The 24,872-nt window shown below is 34.4% G+C and overlaps 2 protein-coding genes across 6 annotated transcripts in view; both read right to left on the bottom strand.

The window, feature by feature from the left end:
- The window catches only part of LOC149922037 (thrombospondin type-1 domain-containing protein 7A-like), a 99,070-nt gene that overhangs the window by 6,511 nt on the left and 67,687 nt on the right, over positions 1 to 24,872 (bottom strand). For all 5 annotated transcript variants that reach the window (XM_090163218.1, XM_090163220.1, XM_090163217.1 and 2 more), the window contains one exon: positions 2,199 to 2,289. In XM_090163218.1, coding sequence (XP_090019344.1) covers positions 2,199 to 2,289 — 91 coding nt within the window. The remainder of the gene's footprint in view (positions 1 to 2,198; positions 2,290 to 24,872) is intronic.
- Positions 18,715 to 19,641, bottom strand: LOC149922038 (uncharacterized). Its single transcript, XM_090163862.1, has 4 exons — positions 19,566 to 19,641; positions 19,372 to 19,499; positions 19,117 to 19,299; positions 18,715 to 19,041 (listed from the first exon to the last, which is right to left on the bottom strand). Exons 1-4 carry the CDS (start codon positions 19,639 to 19,641, stop codon positions 18,715 to 18,717), a joined length of 714 nt encoding a protein of 237 aa, XP_090019988.1.

Here is a 24,872-nt window from a genome sequence, read left to right as displayed (position 1 = left end):
TTTTTACGTCCTTTTTAGATATTTGAGGACCACTTTTTGAATATTTTATGACCCCTCAAAATCTCAACATAGGCTATACTAACCTACCTGCAGCGGCGCCACTGCTTAGCAGAAAAAAGAGTCACACGCGTGCTTTTTAGGTGCCAGCTACAATTGGGACCCACCGTGAAGATTTCAATCAGAACGGCCTGCGATTACGTACTTGACCACGTCCCATAAACGTATCGACACGACCTTGTTTAAGGTTGAAATAAGAATGTTAAAATACACCAAAAGGCCAAATAGCATAATTCATAAAATAAGTTTCATGTTCGCAATACTTTTTGTAAGGGAAGTTTCAAATTTAAACTGCGGATATACAGTTTTTTTGCGGAATGAGAAATATCGGAAATTGCGTTGAAAAATATTGAGCTTTTAGTTTAGGTTGGGGCTTTCGGGATACAGTTATGAATCGTTATTTTCTCTGAACGACAGCTGGGATCTGTTCTGACCTTTGACGCGACAATAGAGTGACTCCCGATTCACGCCAGAAACCATGACGTTTAGATTTAATCAACGTTAGTTTCGATTTGGCGCTAGATATTCACGAATCAACTTTTAAGAATGAAATGAAAATTAAAAACTTTACACTATTTTTAGTTAATTGCCCCAAAACCAAATAATACGTCGATTAAGAATTTCTACCATTTTACTGATTCGAATTGCTTTAGAAAAGAGCTATTTCCTATCGTTGTGAATGGAGCCAAATACAATGAAATGGACCGGATATTCTTAAAAAAACGAGAAACGTATTGACGCTCTTACGAAATTGCATTTTCGAGAAAAGGAATATGTGAGAAGTCTCTCAGGAGGGAATGACGGAAAATGTTGGTTTTTTCCTTTAAAATATTTTGTCAATATTAGTATTTTCTATCGCAATGTTTGGATTGAGAAGGTGGGTTTTGTGTTGGTAATATTACCCTCCTCTCGATTTGCTATGAATAAGTATTAGGGGTCTGTTTATAAGGATTAAGGGTCTGTTTATAAGGATTAAGGGTCTGTTTATAAGGATTAAGGATCTGTTTATAAGGATTAAGGGTCTGTTTATAAGGATTAAGGAGTTTCTGGTAGTTTCATTTAAAAAAGTTCAAACAAATCGAGCGGCGAAGTAAAACTCTTAATTATCATTCTGAGAGCTCAGTAAATGCTGTTTATAGATATTTTGATGAAGCCCTTTGAATCGGAGATATCTTGATATAAGGGCAATATTTTAAAACCTAATTAGGTTTTTATTGAATATTTTAGCCTAAAATCATCCCCGAAATACTGTTCTTAAAGTCTTAGCTTTTACTAGAGGAAATGACGTCAAACGTAAAGTTTACTTAATCTTTCGTACATTATTCGTTATATGGACTCTTTTGTCCTATTAGCCCATAATATGCATTCCAATTCACGTTGACGGCCATTTCTGGGCACTCGCCCCAAGAAACTAAAACCTAAAAGTATATCCATTAAATAAACGGATTCTTTAAAGGTAAATAGGAAGTATGTGTAGATCATTTTTTTTGTTATTTCAAGCATAAAACATGTTACAAAGTTTTCCGATTGTAATAATAATAATAATAATAATCAGCTAGGCTAATACCCAAGGCACCACCTTAGGCCTAAGTCATCAAGCGACTTTTGAAGCCTTTAATTCAGGTGGCCGGGTTACAATGGGTAGGAGGGTGGTGGCAAGCCCAGAATGCCACGCGATCGAGCCAACAGCTCCCTACACTAACTATTACCGTTAACCTCAACAAGTTTTTAAGGAAGGGGAAACCGAAGAGCTCGGGTGAAAACCCCTTAAACCAGTGGGGAAAGAACTTGCAAACTCAACGCAGAAGGAGTTGTTCCGAGTTTTCACCCAGTGCCACAAGCTGGGATCGAACCCGGCTCCTCTTGCTGCAAGGCGAAAGTGCTAACCACTCCGCCACCCCACGGATAATTTAGAAAAAGAAATTCAAGTCAAGAACCATAAACCCTTATATCGTAGTAGCAATATTTAATCGAAATTTCTTTTAAAAATTGTAATTTGCTCTTTACCCAGTATACCATATGAAAATACCAGTCGTTTTATTCGAAATTGGAGACTTCGCGGAAACCAAAAAACATATAAAAACTCATTTCCTGCTATGTTGAGGTGACCAAATGCTCTTTAGTTGCAAAATGAGACTTACCACATTAAGTAAATGGTGGCAATAACGAATATAACAAATGCGGTGCCAACTGAAATCATGGCGTACATCCAAAAGCTGGCTTCATTGTCATCTGGAAGAAAAAGTCATTTTATTTTCCAATTTACTGCTACGACTTTGAAAAATACTTAGGTTTTGTAAAATAAGATATAAAGAAAATATTTTCTATTTCGTTTAAAATACGTTAACAAAGTTAGTTTAATAATTCGTCTATTATTACTTTCAAAACTGGATAGAGGTTTTCCAATAGATAATTCATGTTAAGAATCAATTAAGCTTCATTTGTTATTTTCACGTTTAAAAAACTATTTGAGTTTTTTATATATCTTGCTGTTAAACAAATATTTAAGGGCAGTTGTTATCAATAAAATTACATCCCTTTTTATCGTCCGAAAATTGTACTGTATAAAATAGACCTAAGAAATAAAAGAGAACTATCAAATACTTAAAATATATTAAAAAAACATCTGTTTTGCAGAGCTAAAACATTGGGTGAAAGTTTAAGAGCTTAGATTCATCGGTTAGAGTTTGCGAAGATTTTCCGTGGATCACCTCCGAGGTTGAAGTCTGGGAAGCCGTCAATGTTATGAGGTATTGAACCTCTTTCTCCCTTTCATTATGTTTTCAAGAAATTGAAACCGATTTTAGTCGCAATGTTTTTTTGAGTAGGAGAACCAAGAAATATTTTTTGTTGTGTTCTCAAGATGGACAGCGATTGTGTTAAAAGTTCGTTAGAAACTATAATTCCCAACTCTATTTTATTTACATAATCCGTGGAGTTTAAATGGAATTTCAAATTATTTATTTATTAAATTTAATATCAATATCCAATTATATTTCGGTCATAAAAATGACCTCATTTAATTTGAAGGAAACTTAAATGTAACTTATATTTTCTTCAACGATACTTTTTAACAACTTATCCTAGTTTCGCGTTTCCATTTTTAAAAAATTTATATTTCTGTACAAATGGGTGAAGTTGGAGATTATATCCGTAGGCTGAAAGCAAAACTTAAAAAAAAATGTAAGTAAAAAAATATTTTAATATATGCTAAAGGTTCTCCAAAAAACGTTGAATTTAAAAAGCTAGTAAAAAGTATAATGGGGACACGTATCTTTCGTTAAAAATTTTAAACTGCAAATTGCAAATCTTTTTTTTTTCATTTATCTTTTTAGGTATAAGATAAATACTGGGGAATTTCGAGCAACGTTTTTGCTGGTAATAAATGGCAAAAGTAGATAAATAGGGTAGCTTTGGGCTGGCTGAAAGTAAGTCTATTAATTCAAATAGAGGCCAAAGAAAAATAAAGGTCAGCGGTAAGGGGTAATTTGTTTACGACGGGAACTTATAGCACAGACCGTGTTGATTTTTGTATCCAGAAATGTTGAAACGAATGTAATTTATACAAAAATTGTGTCATTTATCACGGGAAGGTGCTTGACAAACAATTCCAAAGTTGTAGAGCACTGTCGATAATGTTAAAAGAAAAAAATTCCATTGAAAAAGCTTATTTTTTGACATAGATACGAGGTGATGATGAAAACGTTAAGTTCAAATGGGGAAATAGCCAGTTTTGTGTGCAAATTTAAAAAAATGTCTTAAAATAGGTTTTTTCTTGTGATTTATCCAAATGTAAAAAATGTATTCCTACTAATATAACATTGTAACCACCTGAATTAATGGCTTTAAAAGTCGCTTGATGACTTAGGCCTTAGGTGGTGCCTTGGTTATTAGCCTAGCTGATTATAAAATTTTCTGTGGCTTTTGCGCAAAGGTTGGTTGTAAGATACTATTTAAAGCGAAATCTTACAGTTTGAAACCATTCTCTAACATTTATTGATTTCTATCAACAACTCTGCCACTTTATTCTCGTGAGCAGCGCGCTTCTAAGGTCGAGTTATTTCACTGAGATGCCAATCGTAACGCTTATAGGGTAAGTCAAATATTTAGTATTCGCTATCGGGACAGAAGACCAATCTTCCACCCCATCCACATCGAGGTATGGTAGAGTATTTTAAAAACGAGTTCCCTCGGCGTTGGATTGGTAGAAACGGTCCTGTTCGATGTAAATGTTCGGATATTTTTGTAAAAATAAACTTTAAAATTAACCTTTTTTAAGACATTTTCTAAATTTGTGCACTAAACTGGCTATTGCCAAATATGGCCCACTTTTTTATCATCACCTAGTATCTTTGTGAAAAATTGGGCTTGTAACTCTTAAGGCCTTTTCACACGAGCCAACTTTTCAAATCAAAATGCTGAGTCAGCAAAAATGGATCAGTGATCCATTTTTTTCTCGCGTACTTTTTTGGTGGATCAACTCATCGAACTTTTATTCACACGAACCAACTAGTTTACTCAACTCAAAGTTGACTCATCTAGTTGGATCAAAAAGTTGGCTCGTGTGAATAGACCTTAACTCTTGTATTTTTTGAGAAAAATGCGCAGTCAGAGCTAAAAAAGACACCCTGTATATCTAAAATTATTGTAAAGAATTATAAAACGTGTTGTTTTGTTTGATATTATCCAAAAGAAAAAAAGATACCCGGATAATGAAACAATGCAAAGAGTTATCTACTCAATACGTACGCCCACATGTCTGTCACGCTTTAATTGAATTATAAATGTTTATAGTTAGATAGCGGGTCATTCCATGACAAAACGACCTAGTTTTTTTTAATTTTAACACCCGACCCCTTTCGATTTCGCCAAAATTTTGTATACAAGGTTTTTTGGGCCTAGGAAAACGATTTGACAGTTTCATAACGATCGGTTCAGCCGTTTACGAGATACAGCATACGCGTTTTTTCAAAAGTTCGCCTTGACCCCCTAAATGTTTTCTAGTATATCTTATGACATAATTATCGCAAAATCACATGTAATACCTCATTTTAAAGACAATGCGCACCCTAATATGAATATTTAATCAGAGTTGTCATTTGACGTAAATGTCATTAAAATCTGGGCCTTTAAATAATTTGACCTTTGACCTTGCCCAGACACCTCAGTCGTAGGTCAACGATTTTCGCATTTTTAAAATTCCCACTATCGAATACATAATACTAACTCAAAATCTCAAAGTAATATTCGTAGTTTTCGAGATATTAATTTTTGAAATTTACCCCACCACACACAAAATGAAATACCAAAACCATTTATTTTTATAGTTTACACACCAATTAATTTTTTATTTACACAAAACAGCTTAAACTTCTTTATACATGGAAAAGGCTTTGGTAATTTTATTTTTATCGTGTTCTTTGATTTGATAGCCTTTCGAATTTGGTAAACCTACAAGAATTTCAATTGCACATAGAACATTTTGACTTGGCACCCAACTGCTATCGATCCTTCTGGGCCATGTGTATTTGTCCGAAATACCAGGGGGACGCAAAAAGTTTACAAAGAAGTCTCCAAACTCTTCTGATACTTCCTCAATTAATCCAACGTAAAGTTGGCCTTTGTAGACGCTGGCTACCAAATTTCCCACTTTAAAGTTTTCAGCCTCTTGATTTCGAGTATCTGACAATTCTAAAGTCGAAACCTTAACTGTGGTTAGCGAATCGTCATTAGATAACGGAGAAACCATGATTTCATTTAACGATTTCGGAACGAATTTATGAAACCCTCGAGTTCCTTTTACTGTTATGGCTTTAGAAAACCTTTCTTTTAAAAGTTCCTTTTGTCGCTCAATTTCTTCGTTTTTAACATAGATGAACTTGATATTTTCGAAGTTTGATAGGCAGAAATTAAACATATCTGTTGGAGTCAAAATCTGTCCAGTCACTGGTCGCTGAAGACTGACACTTGCTGTTTTACGCTTCACTGTTCCGCCAATTCCGTCACAAGGTCCCTTGCCATGAGATGTGGCAAAAAATGCCATTCAGCGTCCAAACCAAAATCTTGTTTGTGGCAACAGAGATTAGAAAAGTTGTATTTGTTTTTATACTGTCCAGCACATCCATCCGTAAAATAAATTAGCTTTCTAACATTAGGAACATGTGTTTTTATATTTGGAATTAGATAAGTTAAAAAACTGTGAACAGTATTGGTTGTATGTGTTCTGGTATCACTGATAATACAAAAATTTAAGTGATTAAGTTCTCCGTTTTCGACTACCCTGAAGTAGATTACGAAGGGATGCACTGTCGCTTGAGAATTGTCCCAATGGAACCCTTGTGCTTCGTCTTGAATTACGAAGGAATAGTTCTCCGCAAAATCACCGAGAACAATTACGTCACCAGGTTTTAGAGTTTTTTTGAGGTTTTTAAGATAATTAGATTGTGACTTAGATGTGTAATGATGACGCGTTAGTTCAAGTAGTTTAATGGCCAAAGAGTCGAAAAAGTTTTCAACACTCTCGCTCAAGGTCATGAGCTTTGTGCTGTCAGTTGTCACCCATTGCATGAACTTTATATTTTCAAAATCTTCTAAAAGGTTCGTTAAATATTCATTTTCAAGTAGACCATTTTTCCCAGGACAGTCCTTGCACACCCTCATCATACAATTCCTGTTTTGAGTGTCACACACGGTGAGCGCCATGAAATCGATATCACATTTTAAAGGACAAGGAGACGGTAGAGCTGATATAATTAGCTTGACATTTTGGTGATAGGTGCAGACACACACTGAATGTGTACCTGACGAACCTGCTAATACACACCAAGGTGGTCGTAGATAACAAAATGACGAAAATCCTAACGTCAAATCATGCTCTTCCTTGAATTTGTTATAGAGCTCTCTCAGGTTCAGCAGTACAAGCCTCTTTTGATGATGTTCTTTTTGACCTGTCTCGTGGTTTCTAACTGACACAAACTCCTTTTGTCCAGGTGTCATACGACTGTTATCGTCATTTTCGTAAAATTCAACGACCTTTGATTTAACGTCTTCGGTCAATATTAATCCCTTCGATTGTTTCTCTGGTAGCGAAAGAATTCCTTGACTAGATTTAAGATTCCTGCTTCGTTTGACCATGTATTCTGGTGCTCCAAATTCCTCCATTGTGCGTTGTATGATGTCTTGGAGTTATTGAATTTCTCTCTCAGTTCGTTCAAAATATTCTCATATAATCGATGTTCTTTGAGCTTTCTAAAAACATCGTCCGTAACCATATTATCGTCTGTTTCATCAAGAGAAATTTCCATTGACTCTTCTAATTTGCGTTTCAATGAATTGTTCACAGCGTTTAACTTAGTCCTGCTTAGAATTGTTTTTTGGCGAGTTGACAAACCTTCTGTACAAAAGTTAAAAAATATATGTATTTATATATGTATACATATATAAATTCTTTCAAATTGAATATATTTCTTACTTCTTTTAACAGGAGATTCTCCCAAGTTTAATAGAGTTTCGTTAACTGCCACTAAAGCTATAGCTTTGTCGTCTTGCGTCGCATCTCCCGATGAACAAGGTTGACTAAATGAAAAAGAATCGCTTTCTTGTGATTCTTGTGCAGTGTGAACTTCTGAAACGTCCAACTGTATTTGGAGTTCATCCTTTACTTTTTTTCCAGCAGACATAAAACACTGGATGCACAACTTATTTCCAGCGATAACTTCAATTCCTCGTAACTTTAATTTTTTGAACAAATCCAATGAAATAGTTTTTAGTCCACTCTTTCTTTCAGCGTCGTGAGTCCCAAAAGGATTCATACACTTCTTTTGACTCGTTGAATACCTTTTCATAAAAAGTTCTTCATGGTGACGACATATGTTTCTTATTTTGGACATAGGTATAGCTGTTCGGCTGCTAAGAACTAATTTGTCATCCTCGGACAGATGGTTGTTGATACCAACTGTTTTCGAAAGTGTTTGCAAATGACATTTACTACTGTCTCTCCAAAACGAACAATTTCGATCCATTTCAGGGCTTTGTTCGAGAATATACAGTTAAATAAATTATATTTCGCTACTCAATTATCGCTGTTAATATATTTAACTACTCAATTATAACTATTATATATTAAAAAGATATTAAAACATTTTTACGTTATTAAAAACGTAATCGATATGACTAAGAGCAATATTGGGTTTTCTTGAGATATCTAGCACATTTCCATTTTAGGGTGCAGTAAGATACGCTACAATAATATTGAACGCCAGACTATACTAAGGACAAGCAATTTAGTGATGTCTTCTGTCTACAGATAACATGCAAAACTAAAAATAATATGTAAATAACTCAACTTAATTTAAGAATTAGTGTATTTGATATTCTAAACTCAAAATTACCAAAATAATTATATTTTTAATTTATTTAGTAGGTCAACTAGTTTCGTGTATAAAATAGCATTTTCATTAATTTGAGGGGTAAATTTCAAAAATTAATATCTCGAAAACTACAAATATTACTTTGAGATTTTGAGTGATTATTATGTATTCGATAGTGGGAATTTTAAAAATGCTAAAATCGTTGACCTACGACTGAGGTGTCTGGGCAAGGTCAAAGGTCAAATTATTTAAAGGCCCAGATTTTAATGACATTTACGTCAAATGACAACTCTGATTAAATATTCATATTAGGGTGCGCATTGTCTTTAAAATGAGGTATTACATGTGATTTTGCGATAATTATGTCTTAAGATATAGTAGAAAACATTTAGGGGGTCAAGGCGTACTTTTGAAAAAACGCGTATGCTGTATCTCGTAAACGGCTGAACCGATCGTTATGAAACTGTCAAAATCGTTTTCCTAGGCCCAAAAAACCCTGTATACAAAATTTGGGCAAAATCGAAAGGGGTCGGGTGTTCTGTGGCAGGCGTTTTGTCATGGAATGACCCAATCTGTAAATAAAATGTTTTTTTTTGTAAAAGCGTTAAATTAAAGTTTAATAAATTAAAATCATAGTAACGAAATAGGTTAGGATTCGACTCTAGAAATGTCATAACCGTTTATCAGAAGGTTTCTTTGAGAAATAAATTACACTGTACTTTGACAGATTTAAACACGTTTCGTTATTATTAAGCAAACGTATTATTATTTTTATCTATGAGATGTCACCACTGAAGCGATCTACTGTTGTCTCGACAACGTCAGGCGAGCTCGTCAATCATTGGTTTTTTGATTTTTTTCAAATAATTAATCGAGAGAGACGTTGGTGTTCTCTTCGGTAAAACGATCACTAGACGTTTAATACATGTTCAAGCTAGAGAGGTGTCGTTCTTGTTTCGGCTTTTCCGTTGCAATTTTGAGTCACTTTTGATCGCCACTTTAGCTTAATATTCTATAAAACTAATTAGCAATGGTTTAAAAACGATGAGAGCTAGCAGTGATCTCAAGAGATAGAACATTCGACAACGCGAAAAGGTAAAAGATAATTTTTAGAGGAAAAAACGTTAAATTTACTACGATAAATTCGGCAATTTAGTAGATAAACTAAAAACTTGTTCCCAGTCAGAGAGACTGCAGACCTTTGTTTCACACAATTATTTTGCATCAGCATGCAGTTGAGATACCTATTAGCAGAGGCGTACCAAGGGTATTTGGCGCCCGGTTTAAAATTTTCAAAATGGTGCCCCCCTATATATAAAAAAAAATAATAAATAGCTTTGATATTTTACAGAAAGGAGAGTTTTTGGCACACCATACATGATAGACAACGTGGCGCCCGGTTCAAAATGTACTCCCTGAACCCGGGTCGGTATGCCTCTGCTTATCTGGCATGTTAAAGGTATGGAATAGTTAAATTCGTACTTCACTGTTACAATTCTTTGGTTTCCCTTACTATAAAAGGTTAAGGGTTATACATGTAGTGAGTGTAGGGAGTTGTTGGCTCGCATGGCATGAAAGACTTGCCACCACACTCCTATCCGCATTGTAAACAGTTTTAAAAAGAATTTAAAGTCGCTAGCTGACTTGGGCTTAAGGTGGTGCCTTTTTTAATTTTTAAATGTTAATATTACGTAGAGTACCGCAAACAAAACTGCTAGACTACGATCCATCATTTGAACCTCATACTTTTCACTACAGTTTTATATTCTGGTTGTTTATATGCGGAGTATTTCGAATTACTTCTTTCAATTGAACAATTAATTTTGGTACCGGGTCATTCCATGTGAAATCGAGAGGTTCGGAGGCACTACCTCACCGATTTTTATATGAATTTTTTGGGTTAATGTAGGCTTGAAATAATGACAATTCCCAAAATTTAAGCCCCCTAGCTGTAAAATTGGGCGTTTTATGATTTATTGAAATTTACACACAACGAAGGCTTCACGGCCCCAAAAATTCAAATATTTGACCTTAACTCGCATTGAAATTACGCAATACTAATAAAAATGAGTCACCCTATCACAAATTGGACCCGGAATCCGAATCTGGCAATGAAATTTAAACCCCCAAAAATCGGAAATGACGTTACCTGTGATTTTTTTAATATTTTTTTATGTTAGTTCTCCTGACTTAAGTAACTTATATTTAATATATCAACAATGATAAACTTTTATTTTAAGTATAACACTTAGTTTATTTTATTTTGAAAAAAGTATTTTTAATTTGTAATGTTGCATAAAGGTCGCTTTTTCAATACAGTGCAATTTAAATGTTTTGTATTTATCATGAATGAATTTATATATGTATCTATTATTTATTTCAATTATAATTGAACATTAAAAACCATTCAGTGTATCTTAATTTCGCACCGAAATTTGTTTTAGATAATTATTGCAGAAGACCTTAGGGGGGGTCATTTGACCCCCAAAAACGGAAATGACGTCACCTTCGATTTTTTTAATTTTTGTATATGTTATTTCTCCTGACCCAAGTAACTTAGATTTAAAATATCAACAATGAGAAACTTTTATTTTAAGTATAACAGTTAGTTTATTTTATTTAAAAAAAATATTTTTAATCTGTAATGTTGCATATAGAGGTCACTTTTTCAATAAAGTGCAATTTAAATGCTTTGTATTTATCATAAATTATTTGAATTTCAATCTCTTATTTATTTCAATTATAATTGTACCATTAAAAACCATTCAGTGTATCTTAATTTGGCCCCGAAATTTGTTTTAGATCATTACTGTAGAAGACATTAGGGGGTTCTCAAGACCCCAAAAACGGGAATGACGTCACCTTCGATTATTTCGATTTTTTAATATGTAAGTTATCTTGGCCCAAGTAAATTATATTTAAAATATCAACAATGGGATCAGCACAGATCGTCTCTCCTTGGTGATTTGTGTGAATGCCCAAATCAGTGAGGGTGCAGAACCTTAATGAGAGCTTAGTCCTGGTCTTCTCTAAGATCAAGAAGAACGCCAAAGTATAATTTTGCCCCATATAAAAAAGCCACGTATTTCCAGGTTTGAGATTTTAAAAATGAAGTTTCTCTGTTCCCAACAGAAACCGTAAAATAATCGTTATCTCCGGAAAGTCTAGAAATCGACAAATGATATAAATCCTTTGGTACAAAGGAGTGGTGACTCGTTGTGCCTTGGACTGTTCTACCTCCTTTCAACCGTTATTCGAGAAGTTGAACAAAGCCGAAATTTATCTTCACTACATCTAGTGAAAAGCAAATGAACTAATCATACTCTTAAATTATGCTCAATGAAGTTTAATGATGAAATTGCAATTTAAATTAAAAAAAATCCAAAAACCATAATTAAAATTTTCCATAGTATAAATCGTTTCTCATTGTTGATATTTTAAATATTAGCTACTTTGGCCAAAATAACTTACATATTAAAAAATCGAAATAATCAAAGGTGATGTCTAGAGGACCCCCAAATGTCTTCTACAATAATGATTCAAAACAAATTTCAGAGCCAAATTGAGATACACTGAATGGTTTTTTATGTTAAAATAATAAATGAAATAAATAAGAGATTGATATTCAAATTAATTTATGATAAATACAAAACATTTAAATTGCACTGTATTGAAAAAGCGACCTCTATATTCAACATTAAAAATTAAAAATATTTTTTTTTCAAAATAAAAAACTAAGTATTATACTTAAAATAAAAGTTTATCATTGTTGATATTTTAAATATAAGTTACTTAAGGCAGGAGTACTAACATATAAAAAAATAAAAAAAATCGAAGGTGACGTCATTTTCGATTTTTTGGGGTCAAATGAGCCCCCCTAATACCTTAATATCTTCTACAATAATAGTCCGATTTCAATTTCATTACCATATTCGGATTTCTTGTCGAATTTGTGATAGTGACTGATTGTTATTAGTATTGGGTAATTTCACTGCGAGTTATGGTCAAATATTTGAATTTTTGGGGCCGCAAAGCCTTTGTTGTGTGTAAATTTCAATAAATCATAAAACGCCATATTTTACAGCTAGAGGGCTTAAATTTTGGGAATTTTCATTATTTCAAGCCTACATTCACAAAAAAAATGCAAGTAAAAATTGGTGAGGTAGTGCCTCCCAACCTCTCGATTTCACATGGATTGACCCTACAGTTAATTTTCAGATAATATTATCTAAACGATAAAAAAGTAAAAGAGTGAGCATTTCTTAGAAATTTTACATATAAATAAAACTTCTTAAGAAATTTATTGTTGCGTTAATGAATACTTTTTGAAAAATAAATAAATTCGTAAATGAGTGTTATAGCTACTATTTAAAAAATAACCCTCCCTGCTACCAATATCAAAGGCTAAAGTACCATAGTATTGCCATATGACAGGTATGTTTTGCGTAACTATTTTTTTAAGTAGTGTGCAGCTAAAGGTTAATTAGAAGCCGCAAAAGTATTGTGTTAAAGCGGAAGTCAAAGTTCAATTTAATGAAAAGCGATGAGAAGATCGATGATTTGGTTTTTTAATTGAGCGTGAAATAAAAGAGAATCGGCGATTTCCTGTCCCTAGTGAGCGGCTCAAGAGAGGAGCTCAGCTTTAATTATATAAATGAGATTACTCGTGTGTTCGGCTCAATGAATAGAATCCAATATTGAATGGAACGAATAGGATTGTTCGACGGAAAGTGATTCGGCCGAATGGAACTCGCGTTTTGTGTGCCCGGATGGTTTGATGGGAAAGTCTTTGCCCCCTAAGTCCACTCCACGATTTCAAAATGGCCGTAGACCTGTAGGCTGTCTCGTTTGCGACGTGTTTTACTTTTCATTAACCGAATCACGAGACTATTTATTCAATTTATTGAAATAAGAGCATATAGCAAAATAAGGCTCCGAATAAATTGTCAAAGTTTCGAAAACTTCTATTACAAGTCTGCATAGGGTACGTGTAAAGGTAGAAAATTGCCTACGGTCGTGACGGCGAAAAAAATTGGTTTTCTGTCGATTTTATATTACGTTGTTGGTAGTTGAGACAAACCTTTATTGAGCCTCGGAGCCGTAAAGTTGGAAATCAGTTTTTTTCCCCGTAAAAGTGAGTGAGCTTGGTTACCAAGGTTGAGGAATGCCTGGGATGAACTTTATATTAGATTACGTCAAAATTGGACTGTGCAGGTCGGGAGGGAGACAAAATCCTGCACGGGGCCTAGACCAAATTTTAATTTAGGGTCGGTGACTTTAAGGATGTATTCGCACATGCTAACTACTCCACCCTGGAATTCGTAAATAAAATATTTCAGATGTTTATTTTATTTTTACAGTATCTCTTTTTTACTGGATTGCAATTTTTCTTCGTATATATCAAGTCCTATGTTTAATTGTGTGATATCAACCCTTATCAGAATAACGATTTCCATCAGAATGAAACGTCTTTTGAGTAGTCTACTTCTATTATGAGGGATCAATTTGATATATATTAAAAGATGGCGTTGGGTTAAGATTTTAGTATTCCAACCTTTTGACTAAACAAAGGATTATGAAATTTTCTTCAGCAGTTCATGAGAAAATCTCACTATAATCCTTTTTAGACAGGTTTAAAACATTAGGTAACGATTGTTTTACGATGTTTGGATTTTTGGCTGTATAAAATATATATTAAGAAATTCGCTTAAGGAAATAATATTTATGAAATAGAATCGAGTAAAAAATCATTTCGGCAATTCTTAAATGCGCCCATTTAAATAAAATATCAAAGCTGGTGCAAATATATTCCAAACGTATTTTAGTGAAATTATCGGCTAGAACGCTTACATCGTTTAAATCCGCTGACATACAGGGTTTTTTCTCTATTCAACTTTAATGAGAATCCACTCTTCGTACTGGGAATAATTATTCGAGCACTTCTCCGATGGTTGGGCGACGCGGAATGTTCTACTGGGCCTTGTCGCGTTCTCTCATTTCAGCGGCTGTCTGAGACGTCCTAACCCGTTCTCCAAATTGGAAAGGAACTACGAATGATCATTCTAGTAGAAGAGATGAATTCCAGATAATAGTTTTTATTTTAAAAATATTGTTTTGTGGGGTACATTTATTCAAGCAGCTTCATAATCAATTGTTTTTTTTTGTGGTGAACCGAAATATGTTTTGACCTTGCGCATTGGATACGTAAGGTTAGGAATGTAATATTTTACAAAAGTTTTATTAGATAGACTTAAAAGATTAGCGTCAAAAGCTTATCGACCGCTAATGAGTGTCCTCTCGTTTTTTAGTGGTTCATTTCTACTTCTGGGCGCTATCAGCATCCGTTAGCGTTATCATACCATTTCTTTGTCAAAACGCTCAGCAAACTTTCTCTTTTGGTTTTATTATCTGCGTATACTCTGCAATAGGAAGATGAAAACTACGTACCCTGGAAGAGAAAAGTGTATTCTCTCTATACAGGCTCCCCGTTTTAACTACGGATATGGTCTGACAACACTGCGCCACATAAAACCTTCGACATAAGATCGTGGCGCCATCAATATATATATTTTTTTTAAATTTTGTCTGCTAGATAAGAAGAAACGGAGTCAACAGTCCTATGTTTTTATAATATTATTTTAATAGTGCTTCGGTTTTTAGTAGGTTTAAGTAAAGTATAGATTCTTTTGGTTTTACTAATGGGAAAATACTGTTGTTTTGACAATTTTCGTAGTGACGCCAGGTGCCACAAGAACATAATATTTTATCCAGTTCCTAAGCCTGGTAGGAAAGGGAAAAATTTAAATGTTTGTCAAAAATGGATCAGTGCAATTAACCGTCAAACTATTACTGTCGAAACTGTAAAACAACATCATTATGTTTGTAATTTACATTTTGCGGATGGTAAGGGACCAACCAAGGAAAATCCTTTTCCTTCGCGACTTCCCAATGAAGTATTGCGTGACCCATTATTTCTGATGAACATTAATAAGTCTGGAATAAAAAACTATTCTAAACAGAAAGATATTGAAACAATTTTGTCACCTTCTAAACTGGGAGCTTTCAACCATAATGACGATGCTTCAAATGTCACGAAAAATGACCCAGAAGCGTTATTATTACCAAATAAACCTATTATGGTGAATAGTGTAGAACTTGAAGAAAACCAGGAAGCACTGTCAATAGTAAGTTTTTTTGGCACTTGGTTTTATTTAATTTGCCATTAAAACACTTCATTTAATTTAGGAACCAATGAGGGAAATGGACCCGAATATAGAATGTCAACATTTTTTTTACAATTCTGAACATTTACCAGTTGATCAGGCTGTAGTTGATGAACCAAATCAACCAATAAGTAAAGAATTTTCTATTCTTGAACTTGAGAAAGAAATTATGCTGCACCGAGAAGAGAATAAGAGCAAATTCTTGTGGACTATATCATCAGAACCCAATCTATTTATCTTATCTAAACGTAAACAGAGTCTTTTGTCAGTTAGGCTTGAAGTTGACCAGTCATTGAATGTAGAACTATTTCTCTTGGAGAAAAATCTTGAGAAAACTCATGACATTTTTTCTAAAGGATACCAAATTAAATCCTCTGAGGATTTAATAAATATCGCATCAAATTTCGATTCCCACTGGAGTGTATGCTGGGGTGTATCAGACACTGTATTTGATACCTATTTGAATCATTCTCACAAGTCTGCAAAATATTGTCCAGAATCAAATAGTCTTAGGTCTGCTAAATGCCAGTATATGAAAAAGCTTTCCTCTGGATGGTGTATCAATTGTAGGCTACTGCGCAACAATTTATTCAAAAGACTGAAACGGAAGAAGAAAAGTGTTGTTTTTCCAAAACAAACTACTCTAAACAATTTAGATTTACAGCAAATTCGAGTTAGGATGGCAGCTATGAAATTAAAAAAAACTGGCTTTAAACAGAAAAAATAAGGCTCTTAAAAAAACGGATCGAAAATGTAATTGCTACTGATGGGGTTGAACTTAGCAATGAACAAAGTGATGAGATGCATAAAATTTTGCAGGACAATCCTTTTGAAACACCGTCTAAATTTCAACGATTTCTCTTGCACCAACAGCTTCAAATCGTCAATTCTAAGCTCAAACGTCCAAAGAAATGGCATCCAGCAGTTATACACTGGTGCCTTTACATAAAAAGTAAATCCTCATCTACATACGAAGCCTTAAGACAAGTTATGGCTCTTCCAAGGATATGAGAACCGAGAGTGGATTTAGACCTGAATCTATAGACGAGATGAAGAAAACTATAAATTATGACAAGCTTGAAGAACACCAAAAGTACCTTTCAATAATGATTGATGAGATGAGTATCAAGCAAGATCTAATTTATCGCCACAGTACGGGGGAAATCATTGGAGTAGTAAATTCTAACGATAGTCAAAATAAAATAAGAAGGCTTGTTGAAAACGCTGAAGGACAAAAGGAAGTTCCACATCTTGCCTCTCACGTAATGCAAATAATGGTCCGTGGTTTGACAGGAAATTACAAGTTTCCTTATGCATTTTTCCCCTGCGACAAAATGAAAGGAGAAGAACTTTATAGCATTTTATGGGAAGCAGTTGAAAACCTTCAGTTGGCTGGATTTAAAGTCCTTACAGTTGTCTGTGACAAGGCTGGCGTAAACCAAAAACTCATAAGAATGTGCTGTCAAGATGAGGAGCATCTGTCCGGTGTTTGCTACAAAACTAAAAAAAAAATTTCTAGGGGAGACTATATTTACTTTGTATCTGACGTACCACATTTGCTTAAAACTGTGCGAAACGGATTGGAGAGCAGCGGAAAAGGGAAAAATACAAGACTTCTGAAAAAAAAAGGGAAACATATTTTGTGGTCACACATTGAACAGAGCTTTGAAATGGACAGTGAAAATGAGTTTGGACTGAAATTGGCCCCTAAAATTACTTGGGACCATATCAATTTAACATCGTTCTCACGCATGAAAGTTAATTATGCTGCCCAAGTTATCAGTTTAACCATGTCAAAAGCAGTTGACCATTTAGTGGGTCCGGAGGCCTCCGAGACCGTTAACTTCATCAAAATCATGAACAATTTCTTTGATGGTACTAACGTACGGAATTTGACAGATGGAAAGTATAACCGAAACAGATTCCTAGACCCTTACAGAAGCGTGGAGGATTGGCGCTTAAAGGTAATTACAAATCATTTCAAATTTTAAAGTAATAATATTATAAAGAGATCTATATTTTTAGTGGTTGAAGGAAACCTTTTTAGGTTATTTAGATGAATGGGAGGAAGAAGTTCAAAGTTTACCTAACGAAAAGGGCTATGATAAGTCAAAAATGTTGTTAACCCGAGACACAAGGGAAGGCCTAAGAATTACAGGTAAATGTTATCACTATTTCATAATTAAAATTTCCAAATATTTAAATTTTAAATATTACAGTGCATTCAATCATAGAAGCCATTCAGGTGCTATTAAAATCTGGAGCGAAGTTAGTATTGACAGAACGCTTTAATCAGGACCCGCTCGAGAGATACTTTGGTAAACACAGAGCAGCAACAGGGAGTAACGATAACCCGAATGTTATGAATTACCAGCAAAGCATCCCAAAGATTAAATGTTTGCGTAAAGTTATAGCGCAGCCTAAAAATGGAAATATCACAACAAAATCTAAAAAAATTAAAAGATTAAGGCGCTTGATTTTAGAAAATGAAATGGAATAAGGTTTTTACCCAAAATTTTAATGAGATTAAAAGTTAAATATCACAATTAAGAATTGCAAAGAATTGTACTTTTAAGTTAGGAACATACATTAGGAACTATGTATAGTTTTAATCACATTTTTAGGAATCTCTTTCCAGGGTTTTTTACGTTAGAAACCTTGGTCTTGATTTTTACTTCTTCGGGTTTTTCTTTGCATTTCTTGCAGCTTTTCTTCGTTTTCATCTCTTTTCTCAGGGACACTGCTTTTAGAGATTCTCTCTTTAACTTTTGAATTTCTGTTTTTAGTTTCCCAGTGAAAGCTTTGCCCATGCAATTCATGGAAATTTGACATACCTTTCGTAAGGAAACTTGAGCCATTTGACTATTTGAACCCCAAAGTTCACACCAAGATTTGACTAGCTTTTCACTTTTGAGCACTTTTTTAAGAAAAGTCTCTGCCTTATCTTTAGAAATTGATGTAACTGTTATATTTTTTTTCTGGAAGAATTTCTTGGCCTCATCGTGGATTGCCAATACAAAAGCAAATGCTTTTGGTTTCAGTATCAATAATCCTCCCTTGTTTAATTATTCGCTCCACTTTGCGAAATCATTTGATTGATCTTTTTTAAGTTTGATACAGTTATTAATCAGTGACTTTGAAGCAAACCCGTAAGCTATAATTAATTGTCGGAAGATGTACCCTCCGATATGGTGAATTACGTAACGCTCCTTTTGTTTTCCTTGTTTCTCCGTCAATAGAGTATGTTCACTTGTGGTACTAGTTTCTATTTTTTCATCTACATTAGATTGAATTTCCATTTCCACCACTTTAATTAACAAGTTATTGAAGAATCTTAGTAAGAAACACTGTGTTAGTTGATACTGTTCAGCATCTCCCAGCAAATCAAATCCCTGTGCAATTAATTATTGAATTATTGGCAAATGTTTTAAAATTTAATTAAGAGTAGAATATTGAAATTAGTTTACATCTATTGGCAAGCAGAATCCAACTGAGTTTACGAAGCTGTCGTCACTCATCAACTTATGAATTTCTATTGTGAAATCACTTTTGTCTTTTATCTTTTTGTCTTCAAAAACGTTTAGAAAGTTCAGTACATTATCCGAAAAAACAATTTTATCTGCATGAGTTTTAAGTTGATTTATGCAAGCCTTGATGAATCATGAAAAAATGAATGTGTTAGTAAAAAGTTAGGACCACATTGTGACAAAAAAATTACTTACCTCAAGTTCTTTACTAATGCTTTGCGTTATAACTGTACTTAGATTTTCAGCTGAAGTTCTTATTATCATGTCAATGTGGTCAGTAAAAACTGAACTTACTGAAGTCCTTTTTGGTTTAGGCATACATCCTATAATTACAAATAATTATAATTACAACCATTAAAATAAAAATGATGTGTTTAGCATTTAATTACCATTGTGTGTCTTTCCAACTTTATGGGTTTTCTTTGAAATTACACTATAATTGTGGTCTTCCAGTATATTACTCATATTAGCTCCTAGTTTTCATCTTCCTACTCAGCTATTTTTAGAACTCGGATCATAATTACTAACAGATACCCTAGCAGACGATTAATAGGCTCAGAGTTTATAAATAATTCCGCTAGATGTCTATAGTTTACTATGTTCAACATTTTTTCGTTGACTTGCCTGCTAACCCCGCATTTCCTCTCCAGGGTGCCAGCTTTCATCCTCCTAGCTCTACATACGTGTCTATGTTTTTGCGATTATTATTTCACTGACCTAGTTCGAAACGACACCTTTCTATTTTGGAAACCCATTACAGACATATCATCCCGGATCGCGATCAATAGACCTTTTTCACTAGCTAAACGTCAAGGCCATCTTATCGGATGATTTACTTAGCGTAAGTCTCGTTGATGACTTCACAGAATTGCTGATAAATATCTAATTGTAGTTGACGTAAAAAATTGTTATCATAACTGAAAGTGAATAATTCAATGAATCTCTAGTGCGACTATATAACATAATGTGATGAAATTTCTAGGATAACGTAAATGCTTGACTTTTCACTTGTTCTAGTAGTAGAAAGTAGTTAAATTAGGATATACAAAATACACATAAACTTGGTAGAAATAACCGTTTTTTAAAAAGAGAAAACCGCGGTACTTCGGCAATATATGCCTTCAAGGCGGGTACAAGATTTAACACTAATATTTGAAAGAATAAATAAATAAAAGCACGCGCCAGAAAACGCGCCAGAAGGAACGCGCAAAAAAAATGAGAGAAACCGCTAAAATTAAATTTACAAGTGGAGAGGAATAAGCTAAAATTACCGAAAACAAAATGACAAAACCTTAAACAATTTTTCAAAGAGGAACAAATACAATTTGAAAATATATACATACACACATACATATATATATATATATATATATATATATATATATATATATATATATATATAAAAATAGACCAAAATTAAACGCGACAAAACTAACGGAACGAGAGTTTTTCGTTCAAACCGAATGGGTGTTCAGTTCCCAATTTAAAAATTAGACGGTTCTCTTCGGTAACTCTGAAGGGACGATCTCCATTAAGGGACTTGAGGACACGAACAGAGATAGCGTTGATAGTGTGGACATTGTTGAAATGCCGGGTTACGTGATTTTTGTCGCGGTCGTTGCGTATATCGCGCAAGTGTTCGCGAAAACGGTCAGCCAGGCGGCGTCCAGTTTCCCCGATGTAAACAATACCGCAAATAGTGCATGACAAAGCGTAAATAATGTTAGAGGTTGTACAGGTGAAGGAACCTCTGATAGTAAACACGCACTTCGGTCCTATCACTACCAAGTCAGAACTAACATGGGCGCAAAAGCTTGAAATTCTTCTTGACAATATTTGCAACTTTGTACATTTGCGGGTGAAAAGTTAAAACCACAGATGAAGAATTGGACGTAACGGAGGTAGATTTGGGAACCAGAGCTTGATCTCTTGTAAATTGACTAACACGGTCGAGGGCTGATGACAATACGCTATCAGAATAGCCTCTTAGTTTAAAGTCGTCACGCATTTCAGTAGCCTTAACCACGAAGTCGTCGTCTGAGGAACAAATCCGACGCAAACGCAAAAATTGCGAATACGGAATTGCACTTGTCGTATGCTTAGGGTGTATTGTCATCAGCCCTCGACCGTGTTAGTCAATTTACAAGAGATCAAGCTCTGGTTCCCAAATCTACCTCCGTTACGTCCAATTCTTCATCTGTGGTTTTAACTTTTCACCCGCAAATGTACAAAGTTGCAAATATTGTCAAGAAGAATTTCAAGCTTTTGCAACTGGATCCGGAGACTAAAGATATTTTCCATGATCCCCCCAGATTCTGTTACCGCCGCGACCGAAACATTAGGTCGGCTTTGGTCTTCAGCACATTACCTGGGGATGGCACTTCCTCTGATCATACCGGTACTACGAATTGTCTCCGTCCACGCTGCAATACTTGCGCCCATGTTAGTTCTGACTTGGTAGTGATAGGACCGAAGTGCGTGTTTACTATCAGAGGTTCCTTCACCTGTACAACCTCTAACATTATTTACGCTTTGTCATGCACTATTTGCGGTATTGTTTACATCGGGGAAACTGGACGCCGCCTGGCTGACCGTTTTCGCGAACACTTGCGCGATATACGCAACGACCGCGACAAAAATCACGTAACCCGGCATTTCAACAATGTCCACACTATCAACGCTATCTCTGTTCGTGTCCTCAAGTCCCTTAATGGAGATCGTCCCTTCAGAGTTACCGAAGAGAACCGTCTAATTTTTAAATTGGGAACTGAACACCCATTCGGTTTGAACGAAAAACTCTCGTTCCGTTAGTTTTGTCGCGTTTAATTTTGGTCTATTTTTATATATATATATATATATATATGTATGTGTGTATGTATATATTTTCAAATTGTATTTGTTCCTCTTTGAAAAATTGTTTAAGGTTTTGTCATTTTGTTTTCGGTAATTTTAGCTTATTCCTCTCCACTTGTAAATTTAATTTTAGCGGTTTCTCTCATTTTTTTTGCGCGTTCCTTCTGGCGCGTTTTCTGGCGCGTGCTTTTATTTATTTATTCTTTCAAATATTAGTGTTAAATCTTGTACCCGCCTTGAAGGCATATATTGCCGAAGTACCGCGGTTTTCTCTTATTAAAAAACGGTTATTTCTACCAAGTTTATGTGTATTTTGTAAATGTTCGACCGTTGGTGGCTTCTCATGTTAAATTAGGATATACGCGCGTTTCCGGCAGCTTCTGGCTTATCTTTTCCTATCCTGAAATTATGCTTGCTAGTACTAAACCACTGCGATCAACCTTTTTATAACTCTGACAGAAATAAATTGAACGATAATTACTGTAGTTTGAACTTAATATTATTTATCATTCATAACGGTATGAAATTCGTATTACATAAGCCTAACTTTGAAAACCGAAATAAATTAAAAACATTTTATTTTCTTAATTTTATTTATTTTTCTTCATATCATTTATTTTTCTTCATTTTATTTAGTTTTCTTCATATCATTTATTTTTCTTCATTTTATTTATATTTCTTCATTTTATTTATTTTCTTCATTTTATTTATTTTTCTTCATTTTATTTATCTATCTCTTGAGATCAACACTGGCTCTCATCGTTTTTACACCAATGCTAATTAGTTTTATAGAGTGTTAAGTGAAAATGTTGATCAAACAAGGACACCTTTGTAGCTTTAACCTGTATTAAACATCTAGTGACCGGTTTCTCGAAGAGAACACCAGTGTCTCTCTCGATTAAAATTTTTTAAAAACCAATGATTAACGAGCTCGCCTGACGTTGTCGAGACGTCGACAACAGTAGATCGCTTCTGCGGTGACATCTCATAGATAAAAATAATAATGCGTTTACTGAATAATAACGCTGATTCCACAATGTTTTTTTTCTGTTTTGAAACGTGTTTAAATCTGCCAAAGTACATTGTAATTTATTTCCCAAAGAAACCTCCTGATAAACGTTTACAACATTTCTAGAGTCGAATCCTAACCTATTTCGTTACTATGATTTTAAACAGGAATCCATACGTCTACTTGGAATGCTTATCGTGGCAGATTTTCGTCTCGATGTGACTGATGTTTTTTTTTTACGTGGCTACGTTAACTTAACAAACAACTACGTGAGAGGGGAGTGCGCGCAAAGGGTATTTTATCTCTCCTAGGCAGGGCCAATGCCGTCAGAGTGATCTTACCAATGGCCACAAAAACCATTATATTTCAGAAATGGGGCTTGAATTTGCCCAAATTTGATTGGTTTTATCTGCTATCACATGGTTCCGAGGGGAGGAGCTTGCTTAATTTTGGGACGAATTTTTCAAATGTCGCATTCATCCGCAGAACGTATTGAAATTTTTGTATGGAAATATATTTTGTAAAACCACATAATAAATTAAAACAGTTGACAAAAAATAATAATCTCGGTTGTTAATTTTGAACCACTGGAGTCATTATTTTTTCTAATTGGTTCATGTGGGGTAGCTAAATCTTGAAAAATTGTGCTTTCTTAATTTCCACTTCGAATAGACCATATGGATTTTATCTTATCTTATTTATATTCGTAAATTTGTACCTTACTTTAGTACTGTGTAGCGCAATGAAAAAAGGGCTAATTTTAAATTGTAAAAGTAATTGATGTCGCATTTTGGGAAAAGTGAGTCTTTCCTAATCTCACGCGTGTTCTGTAACCCGCGACGCGAAAACATCATCATTGTCTAAATGGAAATGGCGACGTCTGTTGGGTTTTGTTTCTCTCGAGAAATCTTTGCATCTAATGGATAAGAGTTCCTCCTTTAACGATCGTCGACGTTTTGGTCTTTTACGGACATTTGTGTACCTCCCTTTGGAAGTTGATTGACCTCCTTACTAAAACCCCGTGACTCTTCGACTCCGCATCGATCAGATTTGTACAGATTTTTCCAGTTGAAACCATTTGAGAAATAAGCTTAAATAACCAGGTATGTATTAAGAAACCTTTGTTGTCTGAATCTATATATACAATGTTATTTATTATGCTTTCGTTATCGTCTTTGAAGCCGAGTCGTTTTATTGGGGTAGTATCCAGGGCCGTCTTAAGGCATGGGCTAAATGGGCTACAGCCCAGGGCCCCCACCCAATTTTGGGGCCAGCCATACAGCCTCTACTCTAGGGATAAGGGGTTTGTTTGTTAAATAATTATTTATGCTCATTTAATATTATGTATCTGTTAGTTAAGTCTCAAGTAATTTGACTCATCGCCATATTGCGTATCATACAATTTCTAAGACCTAACAGCGAGTCACTGTCATAAAAATCTTATTTTCAGTAGGCCTATGTTATACTTTTAAAATTAAAAGTTTTGTTTTGATTATTGTGTAGTTGAATTTAGACAACGGACATACAAAGGCTGACCGTTGGGGATCGCAAAGGTCTTAAGAAATAATTTAGCCCCCAAAAGGTCTTAAGACGGGCCTGGTAGTATCTACTATTTTAATTTAACGGTAATGGCTTTTCTCGCCTTTAAGATATCTTTAGGTTCACTTTAATACATCGTTAATGATTTTCACTCGCCTTTTATGGCTTTCCTTTTACAGAAATGTTTCATTGTGCAGGCTATAAGCGAGACTGCCAGAAACAGCCCTGTAAATACAACTCACTCAAGAAAGTAAAAAAAAATATACATTTGTTAAACTAAAAACGTCTAAATTAA

The sequence above is a fragment of the Leiobunum rupestre genome, chromosome 11 (assembly GCF_980474605.1).
Source record: "Leiobunum rupestre chromosome 11, qqLeiRupe1.1.hap1, whole genome shotgun sequence".
In the NCBI taxonomy this organism is placed as follows: domain Eukaryota; kingdom Metazoa; phylum Arthropoda; class Arachnida; order Opiliones; family Sclerosomatidae; genus Leiobunum; species Leiobunum rupestre.
This window is presented reverse-complemented; position numbering and strand designations above follow the sequence as displayed.